Source organism: Chiroxiphia lanceolata, chromosome 1 (assembly GCF_009829145.1).
Source record: "Chiroxiphia lanceolata isolate bChiLan1 chromosome 1, bChiLan1.pri, whole genome shotgun sequence".
Taxonomy (NCBI): Eukaryota; Metazoa; Chordata; class Aves; order Passeriformes; family Pipridae; genus Chiroxiphia; species Chiroxiphia lanceolata.
Window position 1 is genome coordinate 132,981,646 of NC_045637.1, and position 15,174 is coordinate 132,996,819.

A 15,174-nucleotide genomic window follows, 5' to 3' on the forward strand; every position below is an offset into this window, starting at 1 on the left:
GCAGGGAACTAGGCCCTGTCATTCAGGAGGACCTTTCTGTTCTGTGTTACCATGCCAGTTCATAGTACAAACAACAGAACATTTTGTACAGATTTATGATTCATAATACAGAAGGAGCTGTCAGTCAAGCTGAATAGTAGGCAAGGTTCAGAAGTTTTTACATATGCAAAAGTTAGATTGTGCTACTGTGACTTCGGTAAAGCATATGATGTCAGCATTCTATAGAAAAGAACAGAAAAAAAGGAGATAAGCAAAAGAGCTCCTAAGTCAGATGAAGAAAGTGCAGGGAAGTTGCAGATGGCAAGAAGTTTATCAGCAAAGTTCTTAAAGGATCAAGTCATAGGCCCAGAGTTCTTCTTGGATGCCAATACAAGTATATATGATATTACCCCTTGTTTTCGGGCTTTGTTCTGCTTTTGTGGTACATACTCCCTGAATTTAGTCCTGTGGAATCATTACAACTATTGAGAGCAGGATCTGTAGCTGGTCTACTTAGCAGAGCCTTAAAATCAGTGTGCTGAACTTCCCTAATACACAGCACGAGATTAACAGGTTAACTGGCCCAGAGATGCCAGCAGAGCTACTCACCAATGTTAATTCAACTTATGTAATCAATCCACAACTCAACCTCAAAAAAGAGAAATAAAGAAAAGCTGTATACTATGAGCTGAAAATGTTAAATTTATTGATATAACACTAGATTTGTTTCAACACAAAGCAAGCTCATACCAGCAAGCTCATACCAGCAGGGTATTAAATAACATTTAATTTGAAATGTGCCATTGTGCATTTTCTGGAACCTTTTATACCATTAAGTGCCTCATCACACATAAATGATGCTAAGAATTACTGAAATGGAATAATATAAAACTCTGAAGTTTGAGGACATTTAGATGTTTCATTGTCTAAATACTTTGCTTCAGAAATGCATCTGGTCCTCTGAAGAGACTCTCTCTTATGCCAGGGCAGCAGTGATTTTATCACTAGCATGTGTGTCATACTTGATCTTCAGTAGCAGGATTGTGAGCACTTCACTGTCAAACCTGGTGGCAGAACATCACTGTTATTTCATTGCTTCAGAACCTGCTAATGAGTGATGCAGAGGGTGACTCAATTCTTTATCTTCAATGAATCAATCTTTTTTACGTACGAGTGTGCCTGTGTCACAGAGATATCTATAATTCAGTCACACAAAAGGCTGATAGCATTTTAAAGGTCCTCAAAAGGATTTATACATAGTCAATGTGTATTCTGAGTTCCATGCTAAATAATGCTTCAGTTCCTACTCTTTCTGTTCTTACTGTGTACTTCACATACTTGTTGCTCGAAAATCACAAGGGTACAACTACATCAAATCACAGTTTTACCACTATATTTCTTTTCTCTCATGATAGAAATCATTATGTAGAGTGCTGTCATCAACTCTAACAAGAGGAAGCCATAAAATCTCTTTCCTCGACAATTTTAAAATTTCCATTAGCAGTTTTTTGCAACTTGTGCTATATGTGCTGTTCTTCTCAGTCTAGGAAAGAACTAACTTCAATGGAAATATGTGGAAATTAAGCTGAAATATTTTAGCAACACAGCTTTATTTAAAGTAGAGTTGAAATAATTAAAAAAATGCGAGTCAGGTATTCATGTCCTTGCCTTTCTGAACATCCACACAATGGTTCATTGCAATGCTGGGAAGCTGGCATGAAAGTCTTTGTAATTAAAAGAAATAACTACACCAACATACCCAAGGTCCAAATGTTCTAAAATATTGATGTATTAATTTTACAGTTTTATTAAAAAAGATAAAGAGATCTAACCAATGTCAAAGATACATTCTTCAGTACAATAAAGTCCCACTAGATGGAGGCACCTCAGCTGCAATAAGGAATAAGCTGAAGTACAACAGTTTAAAATACATGCTATAGAAATACTGTTGATGTTGGCAGAATTTTGAGGGAAACATTTTATCTTGCCCAAGTTTGTCTATTCTAAAAAATTAAAAATCAAAGAAATAGCCACTTTTACTATGAGCCATGAGCCATATGAGCCATCTCATAAAACTTAAGTGTTAAATAGCTGTGCTGGAGGCTGTAGGTTTACATGCGGCATATGCTGCATCTTTGGAATTCTTCCTGAACCCCTGCAGAACGAAGAACACAACACAATTTTTCTCTAAATCTCTTTATATTTAGTCACTAACTCAAAAAAATCTGCTTTCCCAAGTCCTTGGACAGGGTCCCTGGTTTTAAGGGCTTTTCCCTTCAGCCCAAGCTTTTATGTAGCTTTCAGGTACGTTAGATTTTACGAAGGTGGTCACAGACTGACTTTCCTTGACCTTACTTGTTCTGAAATAGAAATTGTAATAACAATACTTACTTAATAAACATGATCAGTGTCTGTCTTTGTGGTGCTTCCATCCTACAAACTTCACATAACATTCCACATGATTATTATTTGCCAATAATTTTGATCTCTGTCAACTTAAATTCTTGTTCCAGGTGGCATCCTCCCACAGATGATGATCCCTCAGTGCTTGACTGACAAGATGCATAACACCAGAAAGGAAAACGAAATATGAAAGTCAGCCTTCAGAATAATTTTGACATTTTTTAGATATTACCGAAGAATTTTAACATAAATAGAGAACATTGTTGATGAGGTGGCATTTTAAAAAGAGATCTTTTTATTCAAAAGGATTTTTCTAAGAAAAATCTGTTCCTTAGCATTTTAATTTCTCTAGTTGTGTTCTAGGAATATCTTGTTTTAAGATTAAAAATGGTGGATTTATTAACTAGATTAGGAAAAGCAAGAGGAGAATGATAAAAATAAATCTGTAGAATGAAGAAATGTTATTGAAGGCTGCCATCAGTGGCTGTTGGATTAAAATGAAATCACTGTGTTTGCACCACTATGCTGTGCTACTACACGTGGATGTTTTAAGCGGGAATGAAATGAGAAGAAGGAATTGATGCCATAACCAAGCAGCTGTGTGACTGCCCACTTCTTTACATGTCTTCAAATGCCTTTGAAATTTGGCTATTTCACTGTGAGACTGATCACACTAAAAAATTCAATAGTGCATAAAGCAAACTAAAAGGGAAAAGCTTTTCTTAACCTTAAAACTTATTGAATGTTATTTTTTATTAGTGATATGAAGGACCTTTCTTAAAGGTAGGTTCTTTCTACAGCCTTCCGAATACTTTAACCTCTTTGGTTATGGAAGCTGCCTTAGAATTTCAAGGAGTAATTATATCTAATAGTGCTTTAGCTCCTTTCAATGATACAAAGAGTTCAGAGATAAGCTAACTGTATTCCAGTCTTGCAGATATTTTTGTCTATATGACTGTCTAGGTTCAAACATGGCTTACTTTTTGAAGCAAGATTTTGAAATGATGTTGGCTTTGCTTGGCTGCAAAGGCTTCCAGAAGATACCTAATTATTCTGAACACTGTCCTTTTAGAGCAGATTTGTATTTGTGTTTAAGTACTGTATATACTGGCTTTTAGACAGTAATCATTATATTTCCATTTGAAATAACAGGCTGTTCCTATCATGTTCGAGTCCACCAAAGCATATTATGAACCTTTATAGACCCAATTTTACTACATATTTATCCTTTTCCATTACTTCAAACACTGTCCCTACATGTTCTGGTGGGCAAACAGGAACATGGATGGAAACCTAGGTTTTTGAAATGGGAGTTCATTAAATGAGAGTGTTCATGTTACTGATTCAGAGAAAGATTTGCTGTCCATTGTGTTTTCCTCCCTCTGACAGCCTCTGCCTCTCCCCTTCCCTGACACCCACCCCCACGAAGGCAGTCTCTCCAGGTGAGGCCCCAGCCCAGCCTGGGCTGACACTGGTGACTGCTGCAGAAAGAGGTGGGGCTGCCACAGCCACAGCTCCCTCCACCCTTCCACCGACCTGAGTTCAGCTGTTGCTGCTGCTGCTTTGCCAGTGGCAGAGTCGTCCCCGTGCAGTGTAATTCCAGCATCCTTGGAGCATCCAACAGCTGCCGGGCACTTGCAGCCCTCTCATGAATTTCTTTCTTTTTCTTCAAGTGGCTGACTTCTGTTGCTTCAAGGCTATTTTCCATCTCCTCACAGAAACACTGTAAGTACAACTTCTGCTGTGTCTCCTCAGTTATTACCTCTGTGAAATTCATCTGTCTTGTACTGAATAGTAGGAGTTACTAGTTAAAAGAGGTTTGTTGCGGTCTCTGCTCCTGTTTGAGGTACTCAAGTGGACCATTAGCATTTTAGTTTTTAGCTGGATTAAAACATGAAATGAAATCAAAACAACTAAAAATGTTGGTGGTTTCCTGGTTGCCTTTTTCCTACATTGTAGCTAAATTGACAGTTTATCATTTCTCTGAATGCTGGTGCCTAGTGAATAGTGGAAGTGAGAAGAGAAGCATTTCCATCCCTACTTATTTGCTGGAATGAGTTTTGTAAAGTGCAAGGAAGAGAAACTTTAATGCATATTGATAAACTCTTGGGATGCTGAGGCAGTTAATCCTGCTGCCTGCTGGAATGCAGCTGGCCAAGGATGTTTTAAAAAGGAGCTAGGCTGGGGGGTATCAGTTTGTCTCAGTTCCTTGAGTTCTGAAGCTGAGGTAAAGGAATACATGACTTTAGGGACCTCAGAGGGATGCAGCAGTGTGATTACACATTCAAACTAAAAATCATCCCAGGACCTGGAAGCTGCAGCAAAAGGGCCCATTTCAAGCTGTCCTGTTTCCTGACCTGGTTTGGTGTGACCTGAACTCCATGGTGTCACCTCAACTCTGTATTCTTAAAGACATTTCACATAAATGTTGTATTTTCTATGGATTGGCCTCTCTTTAATTGCATCACTAGGAGTTGCAGAAAGGACATAAAGATGTTAACACTCTGAAGACATCACAGACTAACTTTTCATATTGACAGTGCCAGAGATATTCAGAGTGGGAGAACACACTTGCAGTTCTGGCCAAGTTCCCACTAAAATTTGCACAGTTGCCGAAAATGTTGCCTTTTATCTGCATAAAACCTCACATAATTTTATAATTGTAGTTTACATTCTGAATTGGAAACTGTGGGAGTGAGTATGGCACCAGCTACTTGACAGAGAATTGATTTAGGACACCAATATAAGGGGCACTATCTGAGAGTCTTGACTGTCTTCTCAGACTTTTTATGCTCATTTGAGGTTTTTTTGGTTTTGCTTTTTTTTGTTTGTTTTACACTGCTATTCCACTGTACTTTATCCTGATAGGAAGGACTGATTAAAAAAAAAAATTATCAGGTGTTTTAATGATGTTCTGTCTGTACTTGCCTCAAGGATATGGAATACACATCATAGGAAAACTGCATTTTTCCCAGAGGGAATCCATGTGTAATAATGAATACATATTCTGTAGCATTTGAAGTACTCATTATGCCTCCTGTATTACTGCTCTTTCCATCTCCATTTCTCCAGATAGTTTCTGTGTTTTGAATATATGGTAGAAATAATTGTGCCAAAAGTTTACTTAATTTTCTAACATAAGCCAGAAAGGAATTTGCCTTTTTCCAGTCTTTCAACACCTACTGAATGAGTTCAGAATGTGCTAATGCTCACCCAGTAGAGTGTATGGTCTGGTTTACCATACCTTCATTACCATCTTTCTGAGCTGAGCTTTTCCATGAAAGACTGGCTATTTATAGCTCTGTTACTTGTTTGATAGCATACCACTAGTATTCTTTAAACATCTGCTATTGACCTGATTTTACTCATGATCCAAGTGCAGGAGTTTAAGGGAAGAAGTCTTGGTCTCAAGGAGCCTTTCTGACATAGGGTCTGGTCACTTCAAACTTTCTGCTTCAGGGTCTCATGTTCTAAACAGCATTAACGATTTCCAACCTAGCTTCTGTGTCAGGGTTCATTGACTGGTATTTATTACATGGTTTAAAAAAAAAAGTATTTTTCTGTATATATGCATGAATAGTCTCTTGGGGTATCCTTGAACTACATAATGGCAGAATGACTGTGATTGTATATGCTTCATTTTCAGGTATCTTGTTCAAGTATGGAATTTGTATGGAAACGAAGGTGGTATCTTCAGCTGGGCTGTATGTTGATAGTGAATTTGGTTTATGCCAATCTAGACTATCAAAAAGAAACTCCACCAAGCCTGGGTGAGATTGACCATCAGTGCTGGGAGGTATCATCCCATGGGTTGGTAGAGATGAAGAAACTCAAGGTAGCAGATACAGTCATCGCTCTCTGGGACTTCATGATGTTCCTAAAGGAATCTCCTAAGCCCAAGCACAATGAACTCTTCAATGATTTAGCCCAGAACTTCTGGGATATGTATGTAGACTGTGTGCTCTCAAGATCCCATGGAATGGGCAGAAGGCAATTAACATCTCCCAAATATTCTTCCACATACTCACACAGAACTTTAGAAGGTAATTACAGGATATGGTGTTAGTCTGTTATGTACTGACATTAAAATGAACCACTGCTTTAACCTTGTCCTTGATTGTTTAGACAACTCAATACAGTAATTTCCAGTTTTCTATCCCTACTTGTCAAAAGTGTTTGCATCTTTCAAAAGTAGCTGCTTTCACAATACATTAGTCATTAGTCATCAGGGCACTATATTTCTATATTTAACAAAGTGTAAAATATGTTGGGTACGCACATGGGAGTGTGTGGAAATGGATGCTGAATTCTCTGTTTATCACTGTGTGCATATCAAAGATAATACATTAATACAATAGTTACAATACTATTCCTGGTATTCAGACTTCAGTCTCAGCTTTGGGGAATTATCCCTCTGTGAAAAGGGAAGACCAAATCCCTGACCGTTTGAACCATATTCTTCCCGTTAAAACTACTTACACATAATGTGATTTAATGGTCACTGTGAATCACTAAACAGTGACAGATTCTGGTCATTGTTGTCTGGGATGAGTACTGAGATCATGTACTGGCTTTACATCTTACTAACCAGTCCTAGATCTGTTATCTCCCTTCCTCCTCAGCAATGGACTTTTTTTTCTGAGGTACCCAGTCAGATGATTTAGGTTTTCAGACTGAACAGGGAGATCATTTAATCCTAGCTTTCCTAACATATTGCTTAGACAATAACTACCTTTCTTTCATAATCTTGCAGGGTCTGCTTTCACCAACCGATTTTAGGCCGCAAGGGGAGAAAATTAAGATACCTCAGCAAGGCAACATCAAAATGAAGGAGCACAAAACCGCAGTATATATTGTAGATGCTTAGACAAATCCTTTGGCATGGTTAATTTTTTTTTTCTTTTCCTTGTATAAAGTTCTTAATCACTGCTAAACTGATAAGTATATGAGCCCCCACATTGTCACTTTTGCTTTCCTGTCTTGCAGTCAACCAATCTTGCCTTTCCCCACTGCATGGTCTGAATGATTTTGTGTTTTGAACTTTGTTTTACCTTTGTTCTCTCAGGTAAGATTGTAAGTCTGAATGTGTCATATTTTTGTAGTCTTGTCTTTTCCAATAATTCTCTTTTTAAAAAGTTAATTTTGATGGAAACCCAGTATATTTTTATACATTAAGCAATGGAGAAAATGTCAACAAACATATTTTATACAGTGTCTGGCAGATACTATTTACTTCTAAGAATTGAAAAAACAGAGGTGTGACATCAAGCTAACGAGAAGGATTATGCTCATTGTAATGTCCTGTGCAGTCTAAACTTTGTATTTTACCACTGCTTATTCTAAGCTATGGATTAATTAAAATATTTTTCTAAGTAGCAAGGTTTGAATACTAGTCATTTTCTTGTCTATTAATATGTTATTTGAAAAGCCACCACATTAAGAACAGTGCTTTATGCAAGCCTGTAAATAAGGTGATGTAATCCATCCCTGTCACAGCAGGCAACAGCTGAGAAGAGACCCTGCATCAAGTGGTTTGAAAGACTGAGAGACTGACTTGACTACTGCTCCCCGTGTAAACCGTTGAGGATGGATAAAATAATTCATGGAGATTAACCACCTAGATAATCCAATTCTTCTGAGCACAAAAAGCCTAAGAAATGCTGACTGTTCTCCACTTTACTCCTTAAGCAATGCAGCTTGTTCAGCCCTTGTCGTATTCTAGACTGTTATGAGATTCCAGCTGGTTTTTATTATTGTAGGAAAGAGTACTTATGCAGTAATGGCATATAAACCTCCGTAAGTAACAAGAAATCCATCCCACATAATGCCTAGCTCATATATAGTTTGTAAAATATCCAGCAAGTCTCATAGATTTGTAAATGTTTATTTAGGTAAACACAATATTGAACCGCATCTTCTAAAATTTGTCTCCTACAGTATTTTGGAGAGGGTAAAAAAGTAGTGAGAGAATTCTCTTTACCCGTGAGACTTTAACAGTTCCAGGAGCCTCTAGGTAGTTGTGACCTGAGGGTTCTAAAGCATTCATGTGGGCAGAGCTCAGCTCATAGTATAAAGCATATTTTAGGGAAACTGCCTTTTAGACCAAGATTGGACCATCTCCACTCCTATGCCCAGAGAAATAAAACCAAATTATTTTATTCCCCTCTCTCACTGCCTCCTATGCAAATTTTTATGTTTGTATATGTATTTATATGTAATTATGAAACCCTTCTTGATTTAATGAGTATCACTGTAAGTTCCTGATATAAATAATATTTTAAATACACCTTTTCTTTTGAGCAAACAGAGGGAGTCCTGACGTACCCAAATCCAGCAGTTTCAGCAATCTGTTCCAGCAATATCCAGTTTATAAAGTGGTGTACTATATTGCAGTGGCAGCAAATGTTTTAACTGTCATTAATCAAATAAATAAATTCCCCTTGTTCACAAATAATTTTATTCATTACCTACAGAATTGTCAAACTATAATAACATTTTAAAGGTGATGTTTCCTGTATGAGTGGTCTTTTAATTGAATGTAAGAGCAAAGTATCCTATGCAATTTTAAAGGCTTCATCTTTCTTCACACTGTCTTTCTTTGAATTAGCTTTCTGTAGGAGATAAAGGTGCTTAGCATCTATCATAATTGGCTGCAGAATGCTTGAACAATCAAGTGCTATGGTCACCCTGCGGTGTCTGCCAAAGGGGCAGGTGATTGTGAACCACAGGAACACAGCACCATAAGCAGCAGCAGCAGCAAACAAATTCCAGGTGGACATACTATGATGGACATGTCTATGACAGAGCCATGGTAAGTCACAGCTGGATACCCCAGGGATGTCTGCATGAGGGATTAACATGGAAGGAATGGGAAGACCTTTTCTTCCACCAGTACTCCTGCTCTTTTCCATGCCTAGGTTACAGCAGGGACAGCAAGCCCAGTTTCTTGGGTGTCATGTGTCCCCTACCCCCTTGACAGCCAGACCATGGTCCATGGCTGGCTGGGAAAATCAAATGTTGTCTGTGCTCCAGTGAGCCTTGTGTTAGTATTAATTAATTAAGTATAAACGTAAGCATTTGGGGAAATTCTATCCCCTTTCTTCTCCAGTCATTAATTTACATTAATGCTCAATTAACAAGAGCATTTGCTTGCAGTCAGGGTGTCTGTAGCAGAAGCACAATGCAGTTGGGGGAGATATTCTGTGAGGCTCACTTTGTTCCTGATTTAGTTTTTGCATAAGCAAAACTGATTTCCAGTTGAAAGTTCTTCTTTATCCATACCTTGGCTACACTGTACTGCTGTAGTCTTTGCTCAAAAATTGGAAGGACTTACAGAATTCCTCTACGTTTTGTTTTTATTTTTAAATAGGCCTTTGCCTTGCTGCCAGTAGTAATGAGTCACCCACACATTCACATATGTGCAAGCATGTAAAAAACCCTCTAAATGTCACAGTCTTTGGTCTCCTAGCAAAATATTTATTGTTTGGTTTTAATCGTGAAAAGACAATGGAGCAAACAATCTCTCAAGCAGTAATAAAGGAGCAAAGCTGCTGCAGAGTTGTCAGAGAAATATAAACATAAATAACTGAGCAAGACTTTACTTGACACAGAGGACTTCAGTAAGAGAATATCTATATACCTTAGCTAACATTTCTTGCAGGCAGGGGTTCTTGCATGTCCAGGGTTGTTTTATAAAAAGTACTTAAACTTCATCAGGATAATTTTGGGAAAAAATGTCATAATGAAAGTAGATTATAGTTAAAAAGTATCAGTCAGCAGAGGGCCAGCATAAAAAGTTACATTAAATTAGCATAGCTGAATTTAATTTCTCTAGCTTTAAGTACCAGATTACTTTCTTACTCTACAATGGAGTGTTTAACGAGCTGCCCATAAGAAAATGCTTCTGATCTTTGGAAAGTACACATGTAGAGACTTTTCTAAGCTTCAAGTACCATTTTTCATATAGCTGTTTTATTTTACTTCATTATTTTCTTAGAGTTCTTATTTTTATAAAATTTATGTAGACTATTTTGAAACAAAACTATTTGCCTTTATTTTTAATGTGACCACTGCTATGTCTTGTTATAGGGACAAACATAATTTTATGACATGCTTACACACCCTCACCCCCCACCCTCATCCCATCCTTCTTTCATGAAGTAAAAAAGGGAGTTGGAATATGTTTAGTTCAAATTTATTTCCTTTCTTCAAGTTGGTAGTTAACAAAGTGAAAGCTTGTGCTTTTCTCAAGGTGTTGCTTACAGGCAAAAATGACAGAGTTTGTATGTCACAGCGTACAAGCTTGCAATGTCACAGAAATTTATGCCATAGCAGTGGACAGTAACTCATTTTAAAACCAAGTAACACCTTCAGGGAATCTTGCTCTACTGTAATATAGCAAATTCTGGCATTGCCCAAATTAAGAGAGAAGAAAATATCTTAGAAACTGACTTATCTACATAAAAGTCTGCTGCTTACCAGCTTGTGTTGGTATTCCAGAGGCGCTAGGGTGGAAGAGGATGAGTTTTTGTTGGAGACAATATGAGTAATAGCCCAACAAATAATTAGATTAATAAGATAATTTAAAGAGCTGTGAACAACCCATAAGGAGCAGGACATTCCAGCATGTCTCTCCAGCAGGCTCAGAGAAACTGCTGGCATAAACAAGCTTTTAAGTGAGAGTTTAGATGAAGACTGAGAGAAGTAGGTGTCAGAAGTTCTGATGCTAAAGGTGGCAATTCAAGAAACAAAATGGACTTGGACAAGAACGAGGTGGGTATGGTATCCAGGAAAATGAAGAACTGAATGTGTTTATGTGAAGGTTTATCACCCTGCTCAATGAGATACTTAAACTGCAATGTGTGGAATGTGTCAGCAAGAGATGGAAATATAAATAGCAGACCTACTGATGGTGGATACTAGCTCACAAAGTTATCAGACTCAACATACCTTTCTACCATATTGTACAGGGTACTTTATTAAAAAAAAATCTCCATATTCATATTAATTAAAGGAAAATACAATTTTACTCTCAAGATGTTCTAAGCAATTTATCAAAGCATTATAAATAGATTTTATCTTGTATCTACATATAGGTAACTATATATTAATACTCAAAGCACTGTTTGGAACACTGTCTATTCTACAGGTACTGATTTTTTCTTGACTGAGTCCAATGTTTTATCTCTTTTGATCTTTTTTTGAGCTCCCCTTTACAGAGGGCTTTCCATGAGCAAGGTCTGTAACAGCCAGTGGCCCTTGAATGAATTGACGAGGTGTACTTTCAACAGTTACTAAGCGACCAGGCCCGATCTGAAATACAAAATAAATACACTGCTTGACTTTCATGTTAGCATTTAAAATAAGATGAAAGTTAAATCATGAACTGTCTTTTGAAAATTTTATTCAACTGGTGGAGATGCCTCTGAGGTTTCTGAGGCCCACTAAAAATATCCTTTACACTAAATTCACAATTTGTTCCCATCAATAAAAAAAGAAAAAGGAGAATGTTTTTCAGCGGGTGATTTTATGTGCTCTGCTTTTCTGCCTTCATTCAGATCTTATGAACTGAAAAAAAGAAAATCAAGCTTTTATTACAATAGAAGTTTGCTGTGCAATGCTATTTGGATTTGTATAGAATATCAGCCACAGATTTTGTCCTCAGTTTCGCTACACATTAGTACTTCAAAGGCAAAAAAAAAGGAACAGACCCTCTTTGTAATTGCCTATAAGTACTGCTCCAGGAAAACTCCAAGACTGAAAGAGGCACACCCTTTACAGTCTCATTACTACTCTTTATACTGAATAGGTTTAGGTCTTTGAACAAAAATCCCTGAGTGACAGCTCTGCCTTCTATCTGTGACCTACTGAAACAAAAAATGCAACTCTTTGAGTGCATGTGGCTCACATTTGATTACTTGACCTTGACTGGTTTGCAACAACCATCTTAGCTTAATCTTCATCTCTTGCTGCTAAAGGTGTTTGCCAGAGAGGAGGGAAGAAAATTGTTGCATAAAAAAAACTTTCCAGCCATATCTGTCATTTGTAATTCTTCTAAGCAATGTACCCAAGGAATTTTATATGATGCTGCTGATGTATTCATTTTCTCAATACACTTATTTTGCAAAATGGACTAACCTTTTTCCTGTTTTTATCTACAGTTATTGAAATATTTCTAATAGAATCATGAAGATATTTTCTTGTTAAATCCTCTCCCTCAAAGAAATGAACAATCTTGGCTTGAGGTTCAAGTCTCTAAAATAAAATCTAACAATATATTTCTCTCTACTAACAATTGCCAGATCACCCATGTTTATATCTAAATTTTTCAGATACTTTCTGCAAAATATTGCTGTTTAACAGTAACAATGATGTATATGCAAGTAAGCAAACTTTTCCAGCCCACTTCATCTTGCATTCACAGATGCTTCCCTCCATATCTTTCTGAAGTTTAGGACAAAGATAATTTGATAAAAATCCTAGTCCAGCACTCGAGCCAATCCTCTTGCTTCTCACTAAGCTTATCTCTTCTTCATCACACCAAACGTGAACTGCCTCTTTACTTTTTCAAGTTACAGCCACCTTAGTTGTCATTATTCATTCATGCCAGAGAGCCCAGGATAATAGAATCTCTCATCTTGTACAAGTTTGAAAACAGCACCTCAGCTTGTTTCTCCTTATGTGTAAGAGTAACTTATAAGCAGCCACGAAACTATCCCTCCCCCTAAAATCCTCTTTAGCTGTGATGCTTCCACAGAAACAACCCAGCTAGCTCAGAACCAGTTATTGAGTAGAATGGGGATTCTCTCATGTCTCACCACATCTTGTCAAAGCCCAACATCTAAACATGCTCTTAGGCCTGAATGAGATCTTAACAATGGCTTTTATTTTCTCACACTTGAATTAACTGACAGAAATGAGAAAAAACCAAAGTTTTCTGCAGATACAAAGTTTCTGCTTATCTGCAGACAGTCAGGAACACATAACTGACAAAGAACCCCTCTGTGGATGTATTGGAGACCACACATTTATCCAACAATAAATGAAGGAGATCTTGACCTCAGCAAGATTTTCATGAGTGGCTGCCTCAGAAGAGCTACATGACAAGTAGCATAGGGACCATCTTGCCCACACTTTTTCAGAGTAATTTGCAGATCTGAATCTCATTCTGACCAACTACTTGCCCGAGGATATGTCAGAACGGGAAACGGTGGTTTTCAGGAGATACAGATTCTGTCTTATATACTTGGAGCTTGTCAACATAAACATTCTTAAAGAAAGCATAAGCAGCAGCACATAAACAGAATAAACCCCAAACCACTTTCATATCAATGAAAATAAAACAGTGTCATTGAAGATTACTTACTGTTGTATGCAGGCCTTCAATATCAGTAGAATGGACTGCTCCAGTTTGAGTCTTTAATTTAGGTCTGGAAGCGTCTATTGCTTTTTCCTGAAGCTTTTTTGCTTTCTGAAGATAAAAAAAGGCAAAATTGTTTTAATCTTTATTAATTGTGTCATTTGCACTTGTTCAAAAATATACTAACAAAATGACAAAATAAATGAGGTGATAATCCTATTTCCTTTAATTGTAATACCATCTCTCTGGCTCGTGACTCTTTCTTGTACTGAAGACCTGAAAACAGAATAAATGGACGTGGCACTGCAAGGGCGGGAAGGGAATCCTCGCTGGCTGTGACCTGCGGGCTGTATTCTAACACACGGATGTGCATTAGCTGCTGTGAGCCTTCACCGCCACAAGAGCGCACTGTTGCCTCATGATCAGCTTGTCACCCCCTGCACAGCACACACCTACATCGCCTTTCAGTCTTCAGCTGTTCTGAGGCATCACAACACCACCTCAATACATCCCCGTTGAATGTTTTCTTTTTCTGAATCTCACGAGCCCATCCCTCCAGCTTGTCAAGATCCTTTTGAACAGCAACCCCACCTCCCAGCATATGGATTGCTTCCTCCAGCTCCGTGTCAGAATCACAGAATGGTTTGGGTTGGAAGGGGACTTTAAAGATCATCGAGTTCCAACCCCTCTGCTGTGGACAGAGACACCTTTCATTAGACCAGGTTGCTCAGAGCTCCATCCAACTTGGCCTTCAACACCTCCAGGGATGGGGTATCCACACCTGGAATGGGGATGTGATGAGGATGGATAGTGATCCAATATGCAAGTAATCAATGAAAATGTTAAATCAACCCTATATTATCAACCCTATAATAAACCCTGAGGAATACCACTCAAAACTGACTGCTAGTTAAACTTTAATCACTGACCACTGTCCTTTGAGCCCATCAGTCCAGCCAGTTTTTCATCCAACTTGTAGTCCACCTGTACGTAGTTCAGTCCATATCTCCCCATTTTGGCTACAAGAAGGCTACCACAAGACAAAAACCTTGCTAAACCAAGAGAATAGACATTTACCTTCCTCTTTCTCTAGAACAAATAATTTTTTCAGGCAATCACATTGGCAAGGCGTGACTTGTCCTTGGTAAATCCATAACAGACAAACTACTTGTCCCTCATGTGCCTAAGATAGCTTCCCAGGGACTCAGTTAAAATTAATGAGCCTGTAGTTCTCCAAATCCTTTTTGGGCCCCTTTTCATTTCTAATTCTAACATAGATCTTTACCACAGGCCAGGGAGGTGCTTGCACAGGGAGAAAATTGTTTTCCTTTACATCTTAGGGAAATGAGGAAAAATTAAATTTAGCTGCCAAAGCTTTGTTTAAGTCTGATTTCATTCATTCTACAACTTAATCTAATTCCCAAACAAGGACT

General features: G+C 37.9%; 2 protein-coding genes across 4 annotated transcripts in view; one reads left to right on the forward strand and one right to left on the reverse strand.

Moving 5' to 3' along the window:
* The window catches only part of LOC116791796 (GTP-binding protein 10-like), a 54,030-nt gene that overhangs the window by 14,503 nt on the left and 24,353 nt on the right, over positions 1 to 15,174 (reverse strand). For all 3 annotated transcript variants that reach the window (XM_032698265.1, XM_032698181.1, XM_032698348.1), the window contains one exon: positions 13,748 to 13,852. In XM_032698265.1, the coding sequence (XP_032554156.1) occupies positions 13,748 to 13,852 (105 nt within the window). The remainder of the gene's footprint in view (positions 1 to 13,747; positions 13,853 to 15,174) is intronic.
* Positions 5,992 to 7,473, forward strand: LOC116792119 (protein FAM237B-like). Its single transcript, XM_032698830.1, has 2 exons — positions 5,992 to 6,425; positions 7,136 to 7,473. Exons 1-2 carry the CDS (start codon positions 6,014 to 6,016, stop codon positions 7,159 to 7,161), a joined length of 438 nt encoding a protein of 145 aa, XP_032554721.1. The 5' UTR covers positions 5,992 to 6,013; the 3' UTR covers positions 7,162 to 7,473.

Excerpts from the sequence above, each read along its gene's own strand:
- LOC116792119 (XM_032698830.1), top strand. The coding sequence starts at position 6,014 with ATGCTTCATTTTCAGGTATCTTGTTCAAGTATGGAATTTGTATGGAAA. Across the intron at positions 6,426-7,135 it reads CTCACACAGAACTTTAGAAG|GGTCTGCTTTCACCAACCGA; the intron begins GTAATTACAGGA and ends ATAATCTTGCAG.